At 40.1% G+C, this 22,156-nt stretch overlaps 3 protein-coding genes across 3 annotated transcripts in view; all 3 read right to left on the bottom strand.

The window, feature by feature from the left end:
* Window positions 1-13,025, bottom strand: part of LOC146504154 (C5a anaphylatoxin chemotactic receptor 1-like) — a 180,802-nt gene extending 167,777 nt beyond the window's left edge. Inside the window, exon 1 of the mRNA XM_085130717.1 lies at window positions 12,989-13,025. The gene's annotated coding sequence lies outside the window, so the exon portion shown is untranslated. The remainder of the gene's footprint in view (window positions 1-12,988) is intronic.
* LOC146504167 (C5a anaphylatoxin chemotactic receptor 1-like) lies at window positions 9,697-13,048 on the bottom strand. Its single transcript, XM_085130718.1, has 2 exons — window positions 12,989-13,048; window positions 9,697-12,795 (listed from the first exon to the last, which is right to left on the bottom strand). The coding sequence occupies exon 2, from the start codon at window positions 12,781-12,783 to the stop codon at window positions 11,749-11,751; it is 1,035 nt and encodes a 344-aa protein (XP_084986844.1). The 5' UTR covers window positions 12,784-12,795; window positions 12,989-13,048; the 3' UTR covers window positions 9,697-11,748.
* A 1,048-nt stretch (window positions 13,049-14,096) lies between these two features.
* Window positions 14,097-21,422, bottom strand: lbhl (LBH regulator of WNT signaling pathway, like). The gene is made up of 4 exons (XM_085130722.1): window positions 21,052-21,422; window positions 17,659-17,734; window positions 16,990-17,284; window positions 14,097-15,085 (listed from the first exon to the last, which is right to left on the bottom strand). Exons 2-4 carry the CDS (start codon window positions 17,728-17,730, stop codon window positions 15,015-15,017), a joined length of 438 nt encoding a protein of 145 aa, XP_084986848.1. The 5' UTR covers window positions 17,731-17,734; window positions 21,052-21,422; the 3' UTR covers window positions 14,097-15,014.
* Window positions 21,423-22,156: the final 734 nt, after the last annotated feature.

Consider the following 22,156-nt stretch of genomic DNA (forward strand, 5'->3'; position numbering starts at 1 on the left):
TTTTTGTTTTTTTAAAGTCTTTCTGATAAGGTTATTTTAAAGTTTATTTTTAAGTCATAGACCTATTTATATTGGTTTCCCTGGTTTTAAACAGAAAATTTAAGCTCTTCATTAAAACAAATGCAGTGTTTACCCGTATGGGTACTGACAGCCACTAGAGGTCCCTTTACTCAACGTTTACATTCATCAGTAACTTCCTTCTCAAATGCCAAATGCTAATGCTTGCCAGATTAAATAGGCTTGATAAGGGGCAATACGTTTTGTTCTTAATATCAGATTGTGTTATCTGTCATGTCTTTTTCATCATTCATATTCTATTGATGAGACTTTCGATGGAGGAGTAGCAAATACGCAAAGATTAACTGGTGATTTCTACAGTGTTTTTACTGGCTGCATGTACAAAAACTCAGAAAGCCTTTCAAGAAGGCAGAGTAAAGATGAATTTATAATACCTTCATTTAGACTGCGTATTTATCAGATTTTTGCTGACATTGACTCTACTTCAGAATACAATATATATTTTTGCGTTCAACGTTTGATAATGTGTCATGCGCAAAAGCATCAGCTCTAAGAGCCGTGCTTAGAGAATGCTTTGTAGTAAATCAGAAGAGTCGACTCCCATTGAGCGAGAGCCGGTGTTGTGCCAAAAAGTGATTGTCTGCCAAAAACTGATTTCCGGTATTTGCCAAAAAGTGATTGCCTATATTTAAAGTGCTATAAGTAAGTTGTTGGGCTATAATATGTTAAACATATGTCAAATGCATCCCTTATGGATGACATAAAGTCATCTTGAGCCACAAACAACATTCTTGTAACAAGATAGAAGCCGCAATCAGTTTTTGGCAGTGACTTTAATATAACCTTTATTTATGCAGTAAAAAAATCTCATTAACATTAAAAATGTATTTTGTAAGAGTAAGTTGCCCAACAGGACAGCAGAAATGGCAGCAAATATTACAATAGTTCTGTAAAAATATTTTAAGTGGGGATAAAGGACCTGATTGGTTATAATGTAAGTACAAGTTGTAAAGATACTTAAAAAACAGCTAATTTTTTAATTCTCTATATAACCCCTTTGTAAACCCTGTTCACCGAAGTCTATTTACGAACATACGCAAAGATATTACACATAAAAAATACACAGAAACACTGGAAATCAGTTTTTGGCAGACAATCACTTTTTGGCACAACACCAGTTCCTCACTTTATTTCCTTTCGCTGCTCAGCTCTCACACAGTGGCTCAGCTATGCTCCAATCCCTCCATATTGTGGCCAATCACATGCGAGGATATAGGATAATATCATTATGTGAAAAACAGAGAGGGTGAGAGACGTGGCAGTCAAGTGGAGTGTGCGTCTGTCTTCTCAGTAAGTGAGTGAGACAGTAGACAGCGGTGAGGAGGGCTGTGCGAGTGCATCGCAAAAACACATAAATATGCCTGACACCTGTAAACGAAGCAGCATATGGCTGCAGTTTAAATACTTTTTTGTCTCGGTCTCGTCTCAACTTTGTCTTGGTCTCGTCTCAACTTTGTCTTGGTCTCGATACCCTCTGGTCTTGGTCTTGGTTTAGGCGGTCTTGACTACAAGTCTAATGATCTCATCCACTTGCATATCTGGTGTGATCAGAGGTGGCAAAAGTACAGCTATTCGGTACAAGTCATACAGTTATTAGTGTTAAGAAATACTCCAGTAAAAGTTGAAGTATTATACCGATTAAACTTCTTTACTTTTTGAGTACATTTCAGAGCCTCTTAAAAAGTACAGCCTCTGAAATCCACTTAAAGAAAGTAAATGGGTCAATGGGTCTAGTTTATATGATATGCTTGATATCAGCTCGTCTCACGGCTGCTATCCAGGCTCGACGCCTTCGTTTGGTAACATCCGATACCTGAGCTCCTTGATGTTGCTTCCAGCTTGGGAAAGCATAAAAAGACAACCCAAGCTTATTCCCGTGCCGACCGTAAGATCGAACATTGCAGCCGACCGTAAGATCGAACATTGCAGCCGACCGTAAGATCGAACATTGCAGCCGACCACACAGCAAGTACGAACCATGGATGTGCTTTCGCTCCTTCATCGCTTGCGCTTAGACCCCGAACATGGCGGATCAGGCCAAAATCCTTTCCACGCCCACCCCCGTGACATCACGCTCCAAAGCCCTATACTAATGTTCAGAGCACATCACGTGAACGTTCTAAACGAGCTGGGTATGAATGAAACTCAAAGCCACGCCCACTGTGACATCACAGCACGTTTTCCTTTGAAGTTAAAGGCTTGTGAGGGCTTAAATACATGGTAACAACCACTGCACCAACAGCACCTAGCGTTGAAAACACATTTTAACAAAATTAATTTACTGATTCAGTAGGCTTATAAAAAACAATCTAAAGGTTTCACTATACCCTCTTTATCAATTAGGCAAGGCAACAACTAACTGTTCCTAGCGTTAAAGACACATTAAAAAAAAAAAAATTTATCAATTCAGTAGGCTTCTAAAAATTGACAACCCAATCTGTCTAGAAAAATGTGGCGCTCAGTATTCGGCCGCACAACTTCTTCAGATACTGATGGCTTTGAGGAGCTTGACAGCTGTTATTTTGAGCCTGATGGGTTCCTTTTACCGATTTTCGATTCCAGAGATGAACAGTTACCCACCTCTGAAACACCTGAGGTTCCCGAAAATCCCGAACCAAAAGACCAGTACAGTCATACAATTCCTTCAGATACTGATGTCTTTGATTGTACAGAATATTATTTTGAAGATGATGGGCCCGTTTTCCCGATTATTGATTCCGGAAATGAACAGTTACCCACCTCTGAAACAACTGAGGTTCCTACAAGTAGTGGTGTCTGTGAAAATCCCGAACCAAGAGACCAGTACAGTCATACAATTTCTTCGGATACTGATTTCTTTGAGTGTTTAGGATATTATTTAGACCCCGATGGGCTCCATTTCCCAATTATTGATTCTGGAGATGAACAGTTACCCACCTCTGAAACAACAGAGGTTCCAACAAGCAGTGTTTCTGTAAATGTCAATGAAAAGTGTCCCACCAATGAGAGTAACAGCATTGATTCAGTCAGTGCTGTCCTTCCTGAACCTTCAGATACTGATGAATCTGAGGAGAATTTTCAACAAGAGGAAAGAAAAACTATTTTTTCCCAAGTTCAAACAAGCCTTTCAGCTCTTTCTTCCTTTATTATGGCTCCAGTTGAGTCTGTGGGCCGGGGAGTCATTTCTGTCACTAGCCAAATCCTTAATATTGGTCGCGCACCATTTACCTCCCCCACTAGTGAAACTGAACCGCCACCCACTTCTGAAACAGCTGAGGTTCCTACAACCAGTGTTTCCGTAAACACCAATGAAAATGAACAGTCGACCATCCTCCTTACTGAACCATCAGACATTAATATAGGTGAAGAGAATTTTCAAAGAGAGGAAGCGGAAACTAGTACATCCAGAGTTCACGAAATGATTGCAGCTCTTTATTCCTCTTGTACAACTCCAGAGTCTATCAGCAAAAGAGAAACATCTGAGGTTCCCACACCCAGTGTTTCTCTAAACACAGATGAAAAAGAACAATCACCCACATCAAAACAATTTGTAGATTCGAGGGACCGGTATAATACACCCGACTGGGCATTCTTGTTTGAACCTGAAAACACAACAAGGGAACAAAGATTAAATTTGACACCTGAAAGTGAGGAAAGAAACGAACAGTCTCCCTCTGAAACAGCTGAGGTTCCCATAACCAGTGTTCATATGAACAACCTTGAACATGAACAGTCTTCCACCAGTGAAGCCCAGGTTCCCACAACCAGTGATAGTGAAAGACCTCAGCCAGGGGAAAGGTATTGTTTAAATGAAACAAACAACCCTCCTTCTCTAGCTAGTATTGGTTCAAAAATGTTTAAAGACAACTGGGTCATGAATAATGTACGCAGCTGGGCATCTTTCTTTAAACTTCGGAACACAAGGGACCAAGGGACTGTACAAAGATTCAATTTCACACCTGAAGGTCAGCAAAGAAACAAGCAGTCACCCTTTGAAACAGGTCAGGTTCCCCCAAGCAGTGGTTATATGAACAACTCCGAAGATGAAGACACTTCAACAAGTGAGAGTTAGAGCACTGATTTATTAGTTAGAGCACGGAGATGAGAGACAAGAGGGCAACACACCTGGGAGAAATCAGAGCCGACAGTACAGGGGAAACGTAAAGTGAACACACTCACATGAGAGGGGACCTTCAGAATAAGACAGGAAACTCACAGACAGAGAGAACTAGATGAGACACTAAACTTAGACAGATTCACATGCAGACAGTGTGACACCATAGACAGACAGAACACAGAAGTGGGACCAGGGCAGGCACAGAACAGAACCCTAACAAATGGCAAATAACAGAATACATACTCAGAATAACAAAAGCACAAAGAAACACAAAACACTGAGTCGGCAGACTCAGGACCATGACAAATGGTGTCCTTCCAGAACCTTCAGATATTAACAGATCTGAAGAGTATGAAAAAACGAACAACATAAGTATTGTTTCCAGAGTTTACACAAACCTTTCACATGAAATTCAATATCCATAGCATATAATGACATCACAACTATCCCCCAGCCAGTCGAAGCAGATGGCTGCTCCTATGAGTCTGGTTCTGCTGGAGGTTTCTCTCTGTTAAAGGTGAGTTTTTCCTCCCCACCGTCGCCTTAGTGCTTACTCATAGGAGATCATTTGATTGCTGGGGGTTTCTCTTTAATACTGTGTGGTTATAACCTTACAGTATAAAGAGCTTTGAAGTGCCTGTTGTAACTTGGCACTATTAGATACACTTCAATTGGCTTCAACTGACAAAACATTGAAAAAATAAAAAATCTATCAATCAATCAATAAATAATGGATTGTGTGTGTGTTTTTATTTTTCTATACCAGGGTAAGTGCTAAAGCTTAATGGGTTACAATTATAGCCCATAATTGTAAGAATAATATGTGGCTTTTAACAGATTATTCTTGTAACAAATGTGACTGTGCTGAGTGGCCGTGGCACTGTGCACAGGATAAAACCTCTTGATTTTAGTGTCATGTAGAACTAGATTCAGGCCAAAGATTGCATTTAAGCAACATCGGTGATTAGAAGCCAGTGTTTTGATCTTTTTGTTTTTGTTTTTTTAAAGTCTTTCTGATAAGGTTATTTTAAAGTTTATTTTTAAGTCATAGACCTATTTATATTGGTTTCCCTGGTTTTAAACAGAAAATTTAAGCTCTTCATTAAAACAAATGCAGTGTTTACCCGTATGGGTACTGACAGCCACTAGAGGTCCCTTTACTCAACGTTTACATTCATCAGTAACTTCCTTCTCAAATGCCAAATGCTAATGCTTGCCAGATTAAATAGGCTTGATAAGGGGCAATACGTTTTGTTCTTAATATCAGATTGTGTTATCTGTCATGTCTTTTTCATCATTCATATTCTATTGATGAGACTTTCGATGGAGGAGTAGCAAATACGCAAAGATTAACTGGTGATTTCTACAGTGTTTTTACTGGCTGCATGTACAAAAACTCAGAAAGCCTTTCAAGAAGGCAGAGTAAAGATGAATTTATAATACCTTCATTTAGACTGCGTATTTATCAGATTTTTGCTGACATTGACTCTACTTCAGAATACAATATATATTTTTGCGTTCAACGTTTGATAATGTGTCATGCGCAAAAGCATCAGCTCTAAGAGCCTTGCTTAGAGAATGCTTTGTAGTAAATCAGAAGAGTCGACTCCCATTGAGCGAGAGCCGGTGTTGTGCCAAAAAGTGATTGTCTGCCAAAAACTGATTTCCGGTATTTGCCAAAAAGTGATTGCCTATATTTAAAGTGCTATAAGTAAGTTGTTGGGCTATAATATGTTAAACATATGTCAAATGCATCCCTTATGGATGACATAAAGTCATCTTGAGCCACAAACAACATTCTTGTAACAAGATAGAAGCCGCAATCAGTTTTTGGCAGTGACTTTAATATAACCGTTATTTATGCAGTAAAAAAATCTCATTAACATTAAAAATGTATTTTGTAAGAGTAAGTTGCCCAACAGGACAGCAGAAATGGCAGCAAATATTACAATAGTTCTGTAAAAATATTTTAAGTGGGGATAAAGGACCTGATTGGTTATAATGTAAGTACAAGTTGTAAAGATACTTAAAAAACAGCTAATTTTTTAATTCTCTATATAACCCCTTTGTAAACCCTGTTCACCGAAGTCTATTTACGAACATACGCAAAGATATTACACATAAAAAATACACAGAAACACTGGAAATCAGTTTTTGGCAGACAATCACTTTTTGGCACAACACCAGTTCCTCACTTTATTTCCTTTCGCTGCTCAGCTCTCACACAGTGGCTCAGCTATGCTCCAATCCCTCCATATTGTGGCCAATCACATGCGAGGATATAGGATAATATCATTATGTGAAAAACAGAGAGGGTGAGAGACGTGGCAGTCAAGTGGAGTGTGCGTCTGTCTTCTCAGTAAGTGAGTGAGACAGTAGACAGCGGTGAGGAGGGCTGTGCGAGTGCATCGCAAAAACACATAAATATGCCTGACACCTGTAAACGAAGCAGCATATGGCTGCAGTTTAAATACTTTTTTGTCTCGGTCTCGTCTCAACTTTGTCTCGGTCTCGATACCCTCTGGTCTTGGTCTTGTCTTGGTCTTGGTTTAGGCGGTCTTGACTACAAGTCTAATGATCTCATCCACTTGCATATCTGGTGTGATCAGAGGTGGCAAAAGTACAGCTATTTGGTACAAGTCGTACAGTTATTAGTGTTAAGAAATACTCCAGTAAAAGTTGAAGTATTATACTGATTAAACTTCTTTACTTTTTGAGTACATTTCAGAGCCTCTTAAAAAGTACAGCCTCTGAAATCCACTTAAAGAAAGTAAATGGGTCAATGGGTCTAGTTTATGTTGCCTACATTGTCGAGGATGACTTTGTATCTAAACAGGAAAATGAGCACAGTCAGGGGTTAAAGTAGCATTCAGCAGGCGGGGGAACCCTAAATGTGGTTGTAATGGCTCAGTGTGGGGAAACACGACTGAAAATAAATTCTACTGAGAGCTCCTGCAGATTTTCTTAGTGTAGAGGCTGTGATCAGCTGATCTGCTGCTCTTTGTGGATGGACACAACTGAACTCAGCATGATGTCAGCAGATGCTTCATGAGTTGTCCTGGCTGATTTCCATCCTCTGCACTAACTGGAGCTTTAGCTAGCAACACACTGTGAGAATAACTGCACACAACCCCCCCCCCACACACACACTCACAAAGAAAGTAAAGTACAGATACCTGGAAATTAGAGCTGGGTGATATGGCCAAAAATATTTATCACAATACATATTTGAAAATTTGCGGTAACGATATAACTGATGATATAATAAATGTGAGACAAAATACAACTTTTTTTCATGTGCATTAAAGCTATAAAAAAATTTAACAGTGCAAATGCAACTTCCTTGCTGAAAGTTTAACCAAAAAGGCATTTCTATTAGAAATGGGCTGACATATCCTGAGGACAATGTTCCCTCTAATCTTTTTTCTAGATGGTATAAAGTTGGTATGTTGGTGGAATTCAGTCAATGAATCTACACCACTGTGTATCAGTCACACACTTTTCAAGCAACCTATAAATAGCAGTTAGTCTGCCTCAGTTTGATTTGCAGCATGTTTCGTGATACGAAAAACATAATGCCACATCCAGTATCTGATTGAAAAACATAAGGACTTACATGCAAGCTTTAAATTTCCAGTTTATCAAATACCACCGAGAAGTCATTACCTATAAATATAACCTCTCTTCTTCCTCTCCTGACCTCTTTCTTATCTTGCTCCATCTCTGAATGAATTTAGCTCTTTCTATTTTCTTCCTGTGAAATACAGCAGCTGGAGCTTTAGCTAGCAACACACTGTGAGACAAACAGCACACAAACAGTTTGTGTGTTTGCTGAGCTCATAGAAATGCTATCTAATATGGACCAATATGGCAAAGCTGTAATGTTCCACTTGGGAAAATAAATCTGTTGCACATTTTTATTGGCCTTCAGATTGCTACAGTGCCGAACAACACAGGCCAAAGGAAAAGAAACTGTTGTGAGGAAGGCAAGGGAAGAGCAGGGAGGAAAGGATAACTGGAAAACCATACTATGTTATGCCATGTTTTGATTCTCTTTAAAGGGCAGAAAACATGTTGGATCACACTACATTCAAATCTACCGCAGAAATGTAAATAGCATGTTGTTCTTTACCACTGATATTGACTAAAATGACCAGTTTGCCTGCTGACCCTGTAAAGTTTACACCTGCACAGGTGCATTGTCGAGCCCTGACTGCTGGCAGAACGCAAGTTCTGAGAAATTACCATTTCAGGTCCTCCAAAAAACCCATCATGTTGCCTCTTCAAAGTGATGTCTGCAACCTTGTGGAAAATGTTGAAATTAGAGATCACAGTGTTAGTTAACATCTGTCACTCCCACCCTGAGACATCTGATTTGGGAGGCAGCTGCCTCATAGATTAATTTATGAAACAATATCATGCCTAAATCTTTACACTGTATTTTTATATTTTACTTCATTATCCAAACATTTCTATTACTGTTGGACTTAACATACAAATTAGTCACCCAGCTGTGCATATAAGTAGAACTGAAATTATTAATTATTAAAGTTTTGATTAGCTTTTTTGTTTTGTTTTTAGACAAAAATGAAGAACGATATTGAGAAACTGGATCTTAGGTCATACAAATTCCCTACAAATTGTAAACAAAACCATATGAAATGGTCATTTTTGTGACGGCTGGTGAGGCCAAAAGGCAATATGGACCCAAAATGCAGATTCAAACACGGAGAACATGAATGAGCTGCGAACTGACACTTGGCAGCAGATGATCTGGCCAAGAGTAATAGTCAGCGCTGGTCTTAAATACAGCTGTGATAATGAGCTTCAGGTGCAGCTCCAGGGAGGAAATGAGGTCAGCTCCGCCCAGAGGAGGAGACTCGCAGCTCTACAGAAAAATTCTGCCAGTCACCCGAACCATGACAGTACCCCCCCCCTCCCCCCGTCACCATGGGCTAGTATACCGTGGTGAAAGTTTGCGTGACTCAGTCCTGAGTGGAATGTCCTTGCCCGCCAGCCATATATTTTGTCTTCGTGTGTAAACTGGAGCAATTGAATGGCGTTGATAGGCATACTGGTGTTGGCAATTGACTGCCTGAGTAGTGTTTGCCTAGTCTGATCCCAAGCTCGTCGACAACGCTGTAGATGGTGTTGAATGGAAAGCTACTCAAGTTGCAGAGGATGTGAGTGAATTACGAGCGTATTCTGCCCAGTGCAGACAGGTGGACCATGTAAGGTCATGCAGCGGAGTATGGTTTCTAATTCTTAATTTAACCGTTCAGTCTGACCGTTTGTTTGGGGATGATAACCAGAACTAAGACAAGGTTTGGCTCTGAGAGCGGTGCAGAAAACCCAGGACGCGGTCAGAGACTATTTCTACAGGTAGTCCTGTCAACCTGTCAATGATGGTGAGTATGGTGTTTTTGTCAGCTGACAGGTGACGAGCATGATACGTGACCATGGCGTGACCATGCCCCAGGATGTAGGGGGGCTGTCACTGGCTGTCACTGAGGGATCCTGCAAGGATGTAGGGGGCCATGTAGGTAACCACGTTTAGTGGTAACCAACCAACCACTAAACGTAACCACTAAACGTAACCAACAAATGACACAGAGTTAGAGTGGAATTCAAATTTTTCTGCTTTGTTGTAGAGTTTCTTCTCAAGGAATCGCTGGAGCACTGCACAGACATGAGCTTGGTGTTTAGTGGGGTTTTTTGAGAAGATCAGAAAGTCATCCTGATAAACAAACCTGTCCAGAAAATCTAGAAACCAGAAGTAACTGTATTGCACAATTGCAAGGGTTGTGGAGAGGTAAGGTGAGTGCTTTGTCTTTACTGAAGACTTCAGCAAAAACATGCGCAAGACCAAAAGCGTCACTCCCTCTCCTCCAAAGATAGCTGCGATCTACAGATACATCAGTTTCGGGGCAGGCTCGCTGACGGAGGAGGTAGAAACCCTCTACAACTACCTGGCTCAACTACCTGGTTCCCCAGAAAACCAGGGAAAACCTGTTTCCGGGGCGCTGGCTCAGGGGAAGCAGCGCCCCGGAAACAGGGTGTAAACGAAAACATGGCTGAGCCTTGGGGAATAGGAGTGGCTGTCTCTAGAGGAGGTGGCGGTATATGTGCGGCTGCAGCAGCTTCCAATGTGGGAGCTCCACTGGGCTGGGATTCTTGGATGGCCGTAAGAATCTTAGCCTGGCTGTCACTGAGGGATTTTCACTGAACCAAAAGGTACTGGATTGCTTTTGGCTACCGAGTATCGCGCCCTGCATTGTGCATTTTATCATTACTTCTATGAAATTATGGAAGCATTATGGAAGCTGGCAGCTTGGTGCTACTTGCTGTTAGAGAGGCTGGATGTTTGGATGGTTAGAGGTCAATAAACCCTGAATTAGACAATCGGAAGAACATGGATGGCATCTTATTTTTATGTACTGGACATTTTAATAATAAGTTCCACTTTCTTTCCTAAGAGGGTCCTCTACACTTCTATACAAATCTAATGTATTCATATGTATTATTCCTTTCAACTTAATAATTTGCATTTTGTATAAGTCTTTCCAGTTCCTTAAAGACTTGCTAATGTTTGTTTTAATCAGCTATTGTGACCATGGTATTAAATTCCTCCTTATTATAAAGAAACTGCAACAGTAGACATTACTAGTTGTTATTAAATAGAGACAGGCAGTTCTGCATTTTGCAGCTCTGTTTCCTGCTTATTACACAGAAACTACCAGAGATATTTCCAGGTAATAGTCACACTTTTTAAAGTTAGTCTTAATAGGTTATCAATGTGTTATTAAATGGAAACAGGCAGTTTTACATTTTGCTGCTCGATTTTCTGCTTATTACAATTTAGCAGGACTTGTCAGTGGGTAAAAAAAATTAGTATTATGCACTCAGAAAACATGTTTGAAACATGTTTGTCCTACAGCAGCCACAGTAGGCCACATGTAGTGTCCAATACACTTATATGATATAGGTTATTAATCATAAGGTCCACCTGTTTTTTAACCTTAAGAAATGGAGCTTCAGAGATTTAAAGTGTGTCTCCCTGTTGTGGTGTATGAAAATAACACTTACTGCACGTTTCTGTAATTACAGGCGTGAAGAAATCAAACTTCTGTGTATATATTTTATTTCTGTCAAACAATTTGAACAAAAACATGACAAAAAGGCAAACGATACATGATAAAAAACAAATACCTCAATAGAATCTAAAATATTCCTTTTGTGAGAGAAAAAACTAGAAGTGCCAAGAATCTTGTTGCATAAGACGTGATGTTTCACAGAAATGTTGCAGAATGAGTAACGGTTCCACATTTGAAACCTCTAAAGATTCTTTAAAACACATTTACTTACCACCGAACTTAACCAGAAAAAAATCTTAGTAGCTCATGAAAAGTGAAGGCAGGGTATTTGTATCCATAGACCTTTTTTTGCTCATATAAATCAAGTCAAATCTAACAGCCAAGGCCAGCAGAATTTACTTATTCTTTTGTGAAACTTCAACTGTGATGGAAATTGTTATATTCCAGCAGTCCTGTCTGTGTATTAGAGTCAGTACACGATCATATTTTTGTCATCTCCTTGCCATTACTGGTGCTCTTGGTGTCCATATGGGTGATGCTGATCTTGGTGGTCGGTTCCTCGCTGATGAAGTGGAGGATGTTACGCAGTGAGCGGTTCATGCTGTCTTTGAAGCTTTGACCCAGACACACATAGAGCAGAGGGTTGAGGCAGCTGTTGAAGTAAGCCAGGAAGAGCACTATAACGTGTGCCAGGTGAAGTTTGGGGCTCGCAGAGGAAACCCGAGGGGTGGTCAGTATGAGGAAATCCACAATGTGCAGAGGTATCCAGCACAAGAAGAAGCTCAGCACCACAGCAATGATGACCCTCAGGGTTTTCTTGGACCGGGTCCGACCTCGTGTCATTCTCCTCTGTGTCTTGCTGAAAACCACCAAGTGACAAACTAGAATAACCAGGAAAGGAATAATGAATCCAATTAGGAAGCGAAAAGCAGAGACAGGCCAGGCACTGTCTACAGTGTACTCCATCCTACACTCTCTCTTCTCATCACCTGCCTTAATCTCCTTGGCGTACACAAACTGTGGGATACTGCCTATCAGGGCCAGGACCCACACAGCAACACATCCATAAGCACCCTGTTTGGGTCGCCTGTGGTTCTGACACCAGATGGGTCTGATGACCAGCAACAAACGATCCGCACTGATCACAACCAGCTGCAGGATGCTGCAGTACATCACCAGGTAAAACAGGCCTCTGATGAGCATGCAGGCCAGCGGACCGAAGTGCCAGTGATCGTCGTGAACCAGAGGGACCATAAGCAAGGGGATGGAGAGGCAGCACAGAAGATCAGCCAGAGCGAGGTTGAGGAACCAGAGGGAGGTGACAGAGCGGGACATGCAGAACCCCGTCACCCACACCACCACAGCATTTCCAGGCACACCCAGCAGGACCACAAGGCTGTACATGACCAGAGCCACTATCTGGATCGGCTTAATCTCAGGAGTCACAGACTCAATAATGTCAGGAAATGTGAAATTATCATCAGGAAATGTGTAATTATCATCACTGTAATCCATGATTCCTTACAACTGTGAAGTATAGGGTATCAATTAGTGTCATGCATAAAATTAACATTAGAATGAGAGAATGATTCATTCAACAATATCTGTGACAAATGTTTCATCGAATAGATTTTCACAATTTACTAAAATAATACAGTTCAATCCAGAAAAGCTAATGTTTGTTTTTTAAATTCAAACTAATACTTTAGTATTAACTCACCAACTGTTCAGCCTCTGTTTGTGTTGCTCTGTCACCACTGAGAGGAAGTTGTAAAGCTCGTCTGCTTCTGTGCTTTATACTCTCACCCCACCCCACGCAAACACAATTGCACAAGATTCCTGCTAAAAGTACAAGTCCTCTGCACGTGAGTGTACATTTGATGACTGCAATCAAAAAAATTGGTTAATGTAAAAATGCAGTTTTTATGTCAAAATTTAAGTGTAACTTCACAGGAAATAATTAAATCATAGTTCATACAATGAGAAAAAAACAAAACAAACGGAAGCTGACCTCGACTACTTTGTCGTGCTTGCTTTATTCACCAGTTTACTGGTAGTGCTACAAATTATTTTTCCATTATTTCAGTGCTCACTATAAAATAAAAGTCTATTGATATGTCAGGATCGGTAATTTTAAAAATAATTACTTCAAATGTCTATCTCGTCAAAATAAAAGTCTTAATAATCGTGTTTAAAGTATGAATACTAAATGTCATGGAGTAGCCCTGTGTCTTCTAATCACACAACACAGCGTGCTGTTACTGTAGCCTTGCCACACATGAAATTCTAGGAAATTAAAAGTTTTAGAGTTTTAAAATATAAATCTCAGTTGTACTCCCAATTGCAATTGGTCGGGGTTTTTTTAGACCTTTAAGCCTAGTGGTATAGTCATTATCTTGGGGGATTTAGTCAATGTGCTATAAAGGAAGCAGAGTTTTGGAGATGTTTGCAGCATGTTTTCATTGTATGTGGTTTCAGATAGCTAGATATGTTTCCTACTTTTACCTAACACCTGTCTTTTGATAATGGATTAAGCAATGTTATAAGATAATTTAGTATTTAATTGTTTTTGGTTTTTTTGGATTATGTGGCAGGAGATTGTGTATCATTGTGTATCAGGCCATGGTGCTAAGGAGGCCACAGTGGCTGTACTCCCAGGACCTCCAGCTGTAATGAGTCACAGCCTGGTCCAGAATGGCTTCCTCAGTCAGTGTATTTAGCTTTGCATTGGTGTATTGTAGTGCCAATAACACTGAACTGTTCAACTGTGTGAAGGCCTTTTTATTTTCTGCAGTAATTAATCATTTTGCAAAAACACTCAAAAATGATTTCCTGTTTCAATGGGACAAAATACTTTATTGTCAAACTTGAAACAATAATTTTACAGTAACACATCATCTTTATCATATATACATATTATTCACAAATTAGCCTACTCACAACCTATAGTACGGTAAAAGAACTAGAGTTTCAGCTGTGGTAATAGAAAACAAGTAGAGCTCCCTTTGTGTTGATCACCATGCATCACATTGCTTCTGAAAAGTGATTTCTGCAACCTTGTTGAAAATGCTGATATTATGCTGATATTACACAACAGCAGTGAGCATCTGTCACTTCCATGATGTAGCTGCCTCATAGACGAGTTTAAATCAAACAATATCATGCCTGAATTTTAACGCAAAGTAGGTTTTCAAAAATGTGATTCTCCAAACATTCAAGACATATCAGAGCAGAACTGCATGTGTGTCCAGAGAACAGCCAACTCAGTTTACAGTACTGTAACACATACTACATACTAAAGGTATGACTAGGTAAATATCCTCAAGAAGACTGACTGTGGGACAGGAAAATGAATTAAAGAGACAGAGAAACACATTTGCATAAACATAAATACGTGTGAGGAAAATTGAGTGGCAGGATTTCCTGTTTTTAACAAAATCAGGAAATGACAAAGAAGATTAAACACAGAGTCAGCAAAATGTTCTCTAGAAATTCTAAAAATTGCTGACTTTGGAAGAACGTGGGTTTGCTTCCCGTTGCACACGCAGTCTTGTCATAGTTCACCTCTTATTGTGCACATTGGTATAAAGACGAACATTAAAGTCCCAGCTGGCATGGAGTTGTTACCGTGTAAAACACATTATCAGTACAGTATTTGTTTAATTTTGTCATAGTTGCTGTCATAAGTACATATTGCGATGCTTCCTCGCTGGTTTCCCACAGACGGTGAGTCCTCAGAGGTAAGCTCAGTTGAAGGCTGGAGCACTACTGGGTGGAAGTGTAGGAGTGTCATCTCTGAATGCATCCGACTGAAGGTCTGCAGAAAAAATAGGGTGAGTTTGAAAATTTAATTTCAGTGTAGAACACTTTCACCAAACAAGTTATTTTTTCATACTGCTCTGGTTCCTTAAACACAATGAAACGTTTTTTTCCTACTCTTTCTTTTTATAAATTTAATGAATTCGTATTTTCCAAAATAAAAACCAGCAACAAGCGCTTCTTAATTCAGTTCAATTCAATTTTATTTACACAGCGCCAAATCACAACAACAGTCGCCTCAAGGTAGACCCTACAACAATACATACAGAGAGAAACCCAACAATCATATGACCCCTTAAGAGCAAGCACTTTGGCGACAGTGGGAAGGAAAAACTCTTTTAACAGGAAGAAACCTCCAGCAGAACCAGGCTCGGGGAGGGGCGGCCATCTGCCGTGACCAGTTGGGATGAGGGGATGAAGACAGGACAAAACACATGCTGTGGAAGCGAGTGGGAAATTAATAACAAGTAGTGATTCAATGCACATATTAACACATAGTGAGTGAGAAATGACATATCCTGGTCAAAAAAGACTCCAAGATTCCTCACAGTGTCACAGGAAGTCAAGGTAATGCCATCCAGAGTAAGTATCTGGTTAAATACCATATTCCTAGGACTTTGTACAAGTACAATAACCTCAGTTTTATCTGAATTTAGAAGCAGAAAGTTAGAGGTCATCCAGGTTCTTATATATTTAAGGCATTCCTGCAGTACTGCGCATACCTTATCATTAGCTTAAATGTCTCCTAAGTAGCCGAAAAGTAAAGCAAAACATATTACAACATTTCAAATTATATTCCAAATAAACAAGCATGGGCTTGTTAATCCTTTACATTAACTATATAATACATACTACTGCATTTCATTAAGAGCCTCGACACTGGCAAAGACTCACAGACCTTGTAGTCTGTATTCTGTATTTAAAAACCTTCTCTCCTTTGTCTTTTTCTGTCATTCAGACGCTTTCCCCAGTCCTTCATTTTGTGTCCAAAGTTTAAACCATTTAAACAGTTGATTGTTTTATGTTTTATGGGACAATTCTCCATAACTTTACCTCCGTCTGTAACTCTGCATCAATTAGATGTAGCAGAAACCTCTACTCTTCTCCATGTTTCCTAATAGTAATGTCCCACAGGCTGTGAAGTAAACCACAGCAGCAGGTCACCAAAATGATGTTGATGATTTTGTTTGCCAGGCAAATCCACTTTGTTTGGATTTTTGTGTATCCACTCCCTGACAGAAATAGTTTAATACTAATACCATTTTGTACCTACATGTTAGGTTACATCTTTGAGTATGTTAGTGGCAGAGGGATGGTGGTTTTTCAGTCTGAATCATCAGGCTTTACTTCCTGATTTAGAGAGCTCTAATGCTGAGCTCTCAAAAATGTAACGGGAAAAGGATGAGATGGATGACTTTGTAGGTTGCCAATCCAACTGAAAGTTAGAATGGTACTAGTAGTTTTGGTTGTAGCTCCAGCTAGTACATCCACTTTTACACTTTACACAGGATGGTCTTGTTTGAATCATCACTGCGTGTCTGGTATTTCATTGTGAAGCACTTTGTGTTGTTTATCTCAAAAACTGCTATAAAAAGGAAATTATACTGTCATACAAAATACAGACATTGACTTGAGAAATGAGAAACCTTTTGTTTACCAATATATCTAAAACTTATCAAAACTTTCTGTCACCTGACTGCCTAATAAACTGATCCCGTAAGCTTAATTTCTATATAGGAATTAATAAAACTAAAGTGATTAAAAATAAGCGGTACCATAGTGAGTAAAGGGGCAGCAAACAAAATTTCATGTTTATGGTTTCACATGCATATGTTTTCTTTTTTTTCCAATTTGTAATAAAACAGCATTTGAATATATATGACTACCTTATGTGCAACTCACCAATGAGTGTCAAGCCTTGCTGCTGATTCAGTATAACCGATGTCTCCTCTTCCTCCTCCTCTTCTCCCCAATCTGCAATGTTGGCCGGGGGGATGCACTGCTCCAAGAACAGGTCCTCCTCATCTTCCTCCATGTCCATGTTCTCTGGAGGCCAACGCAGCTCTCCACTCTCCACCTCGCTCAACTCAGTTGGTTCCACAACAATAGAGGGTAGACGTTCCTTCTCGTGCTCGTGGCCCAGGCAGTTCAGAGAGGTCTCGGGGTCCAGGACAACCTCAACAGGGTCAGGAAAGATCTGGGGGAAGAAGTTGATTGTGTCATGAGCAGTATATTGAATTAAAACTCTGTAGAAGCCTGTAAATAAACTTAATTAGTAATTCTACAAATTGTTTTATGTTTTTCCTTATCTATCCCAGGATCACACACACATGCACGCACACACCTACGCAATATCGGGGCCTTGGATTTTGTGTACTTACTATTATTCGGGCTTTTAATCCTTGTTTGTGTCTGCATTTGAGTCTCTTCAGCTAAGCATTTCAAGACATTTTAAAGTATCAACTGTAACACAGAACTCCAATCATAACTATAACTCAATCAGACTTAGCTGCTATGCTAAAAATATTTGACAGAGATCTGTCGCAGTATGATTCTAGGGTATTATGTTACCTGGACTGGCAGTCTTTGGTCTTTACTCTGCATGTCTTCACATTCTGGATTCTGACCACTCATCTCCTCCATACCTCTGCAGATGAAACAAATTTATATCAATCCTAGAAGAGGAATTCAAAAAAAAAAAGCATGCACCACATTTAGCATGGACTAAAAAATTCTTTCTAATACTGCAAAAGCTCATGAGCATGTGCATGTTTACTTTAGAAGAGTCCAGAACCCCGATTGAAGTGCAATTTTAAATGTCAGCTTAATGTAAAGTGCTCAAAGGAAATTCATGATGCTGCTGACACAGCTGTGCAGCCCCCACTGCTGCGTGCCAATTGAACTACAAATCGTGTTGTTTGGTTTTCCATGAAACAGCATCATTGCCCCTTGTGTCATTGCTGAATTACACTAGGATCACATTATCCAACATGCCTGGCTTTTCATTCGTCAGAGATTTCCTGCCCTACATCATGCTGGCTAAAGCTGGTCCGACCATGCACAAATATGTGCATCTCCTAATACATGCAAGCACTCTCTAGATTAGTGCAGACCTCAAATGGGGTTTGATACCAAAATGGATTATGTAGTTTGGCGATCATATTTTATTTTCTGACAGGAAGCCAAGCATCCTGTTTTGGCTTGCGTCCCTCACACCCCCCAATCTGCCTCAGTCATCAGTAAAGTTTTTGTTCCATAAAAAAAAAATGTTTACATGACCGTCATCAGACGTCTAGCCGCCAGCAGCTTTGATGAAGCCACTTGTTTCAGTTACATGGATAAGTCCGTGTCCATAGCCAACTTTAGTCTGTTTACGTTGTCCAGAAAAGCAGACGAAAGGGATTAAGAAGGGCTGAGGATCCATCTGAATCCTCTTTTTATCCCTCTTCCTTGCTTCCTTGTCTCTATTTCTCAGCATGTCTCAGCGTGTGTCCTCTCTCCATAAGTACCAGTCACGGTTTGTTGCCTGGTGTAATGACACAGTCTGCTCAGTCTCGCTTACTGTTTAATGAAATTTCCACTGAAAGACCGATCTAATCTACTTTTGGTATTTGCAGTCACATGTCTCATCAAGCTAAAGAGGCAAATCTAATTATTTTTACATAGAAGCTGAAGCCGAGAAGATGAACGGGACCTTTTAGCCTCTTCCTGAGATACGCAGCACTCAGACCCCAGTTCTTCACTCTTGCATCAAGTCAAAGCACAAAAGAGAGCATAAACAAGCCAATGCAAATGTCTGCTCGGAAGGTTTCAAAGGCATTTCCAGCTAAAATTAAAGTGCATGAGGATCGGTGCTTTGGATCAAGAGCATTAAGGATGGTCTGAGAATATGTTAAAAATATTCGAAATCTAAAAATAATTTGTTTTCTCATATTTTCGTGTGTAGCCTGAGACTTCCATCAGTTTGTTTCCCTCTTCCTCCCTGTCTCTCTCTAATTGAATTGTTTTTTTTAATAGCTGACTTCAGTCGATTTGTGATTTTCCTATTGACATGCTCAAAGTTACATATTGCATGACTACATGCAACTGAAGAAACGCTAACGCTTTGCACAACTGGCAAAATGAGGACATCGTGTTCTTCCCCAAATAGGATCAGCTTTGGGAGTACTCTATCATTTTTTTTGACCCACTTGTGAATGTGCGCGGCCCTACAATTCAATTTCTGATATTGTGCTGTTGACAATTGTGCCGCACTAAGCTGTTTGTGTGCCACCTGGGGTTGGAAACTATTATGATGAATGAGCTTAACCCCCATGTAATCCCTCTCATGTACACTCGCTCTAAACACCTGCACGTTTTAGCACGGTCAACAATCGGGCTTTGTTTGCCTTGTGCGCTGCATTTGGCTGTTAATGCAAAAGTATGCTTTATCACATTTAGGCTTCTTTTATGTGCACAGGCCAGATGATTAGTTTTAAAATATGCATCTAATATTAGTCAAGTGTTAGTGTTAAACCAAGCCTGAAGTTTACACCTAAAGGCGAAGATTTGTGTCACCAGAAAGAGGAAGCTACAGGCGATAAAGAGGTTTGATCATTAAAACCATAAAGTTTTATCTCATTTCCTGCTTCTCTCACATTTTCTATTTCCTCATCATTTTCCTGTAGATGTTTCCTTTTTCTAACTTCACACATTTACTTTTCTTTCAGCTCAGAGGTCACATAACTGCTGTGGCCAGATCACAATCTGGCCATAGCAGTTACACTATAAGGTGCTGCGGTTGTGCAATAAATGAAAACGTACTGATGAAATCATGAGGAAAGATTGCAGCAAACTTTAAAACGTTCCTATTTTATTGTTGCTATTTTTTATACTTCCCCAGCATCACTACACTTAGATGTTTCTGTAGTTGAAAATGTGAGATGGGAGGTATGAAATGGCTCATGGCCTCTGTTTGCTCTTGATCTTTCAAGAATATTCAAAACATGCATAAAGTAAGAAACATACAATAAATAAGACTGGATCCTGTGAAATCTCCAACATGTACAATATATGCCAGTTAAACCTTTTATAGATCAGGCCAACATCTAGTTTTGTAATTTCTAATTAAGTTTTTATTTTTATCTAATTTGGACTTTTTGTTTTTGTGGATCAGTTTTGTTGTAGTTTGTTTCCAGAGAAGATTTTCTTCTTTCAGTTTAGTTTATATTCTTTGAATTTGTTTATTTTAAGTGTATTATTTGTTAGTTTCATTGTCAGTTTTAGCTTTTCTAATTATTATTGTATGGTGGGAATATCTCAGAGGCAACATTTAGGAAAATCAGTACAGATATTACCATAAAAACAGAACTCCTTGAAACATTTTTATTTTATTTTTGTTAGTTTTCCCGAGTTCACTAAATAGTTTCAGTTTTGTTTCAGTCTAATTTATATTTTTAAAATTGTCAAATATTTTGTCACAATTTTGGCTTTTAGTTTAGTTTTGTTGTCTATGTTAATCTGGGTTTATTGTTTAACCTCCAGAAACACTATTGTGTAAAGCTAGTTATTAATGGTCAGTGGACCATGTGTTACGACTGCTTCACTGTTTCCATATTTGTGACTTGGAGGAAAGTTTTTAAAGTTCACAGGGTTCGTGGATCCATCTGCTATCACAGCTGCCCACAAGGACCAAAAAGCTTCAGAAAAAGTTGCTGAGGTGACCTAAGGGCGGAATGAGTTTGTCATCAAGAGTTATATGTTTCCACAGTGTGGGTCTTATTTCTGATAATGGCACAATCTGCTGCTTGACTGTGCATGACTGTATCTTCCTGACACTTCTGCTGAGTTACTTTCAGAAGATGCACAGTGACGATAAGATCTTAAAGTGGAACCTGAGGGGGACTTGCAGCAGTTTTCCATTTAATCGTTATCCAAGATTAAAATGCACACAGTCACACAACCACAAGGTTCATCACCTCTTACCCATCAGTTGCTGTCAGGCATATGTCCTCTCCATCTTGGCACAGTGTCACAGTGGTGAAGCTCGGCTCATCCGCTGGTGATACGAGAGGGGTTTCAGGGGGAGGTGAACAACTCCCACAGCAGTCCCCCCCTGCAGGACCCTCATTGAGGTTTTCAGCCTCCAGGGCGAAACCTGGATGGGGAGGGCTCCAAACTCTCAGGGATCTCAGGTGTTTAGCAGATGGTGAAGGAGGTGGCTCGACTATTCAGGCAGGAGAGCACCTGTGTCTCACTTGTCCAGATCAGTGCTGAGTCCGCTTGTCCAAAGCGCACACGCTCTCCGCCGTCTCCCGTATCCGACTTCCTTCCTCATGTCTCTGTCATTATCCCTCCCTGTCCCACCCCACTGCCAGGCTTTGGAGAGGAGCAGGATTAGCGTCTCTTTCGATTACGGAGGCTGCATGGGTGACGTCAGGCAGGCTTGACAGTCCCCTCTGATGAGTTGGCACACTGGGTCGCTGGTGCATCTGGACAGAAACATACAAAGGGCACACAGATGGCCTGTGGTCGTGCTGTTGGCGGATGTTTAAATCAACTTGCCATGGCCACAACTGCACATGAGAAGGACATGCATTTGCATGTTTTATTATGAAATCCTTTCTATCCCTACCATTCTGTCTGTTTCCCCATCATGACTCTGTGTGTGTCGTTGCTCCATCAGTGGATTTAGATTTGGACGATTCATGGAATTAGCCCAGGGATCAAGGGCTCGGGGGTGGGAAGGAGATACAGTGTATATATATATATAACAGGCAGCAAGTATTGCAAAACAGGCAGCACACTAGTAACATTAGTGTTTAATCCCCTTTGCAGCCTAAGTCAATAGGATAGATATGGGACGAGGAAGGAAAGGAGTCTGCGCAACATGAAAGGCATCCTTCTTCTCTAGAACCTGGATGAATTTTTAGTTCAGGGAACTCCACCCGTGATGTCACAGCTGAGACTCCTCCGTAATCAGGACAGTACTTCCCCTATTAACTCGAGTGTCAGTTATACCGTCTCCAACTCAGATTCATTTGTTTTAAAAATGGACACACCATGCTTTTCTTTATTTTATATCATATGT

The sequence above is a fragment of the Neolamprologus multifasciatus genome, chromosome 14 (assembly GCF_963576455.1).
Source record: "Neolamprologus multifasciatus chromosome 14, fNeoMul1.2, whole genome shotgun sequence".
Classification (NCBI taxonomy): Eukaryota; Metazoa; Chordata; class Actinopteri; order Cichliformes; family Cichlidae; genus Neolamprologus; species Neolamprologus multifasciatus.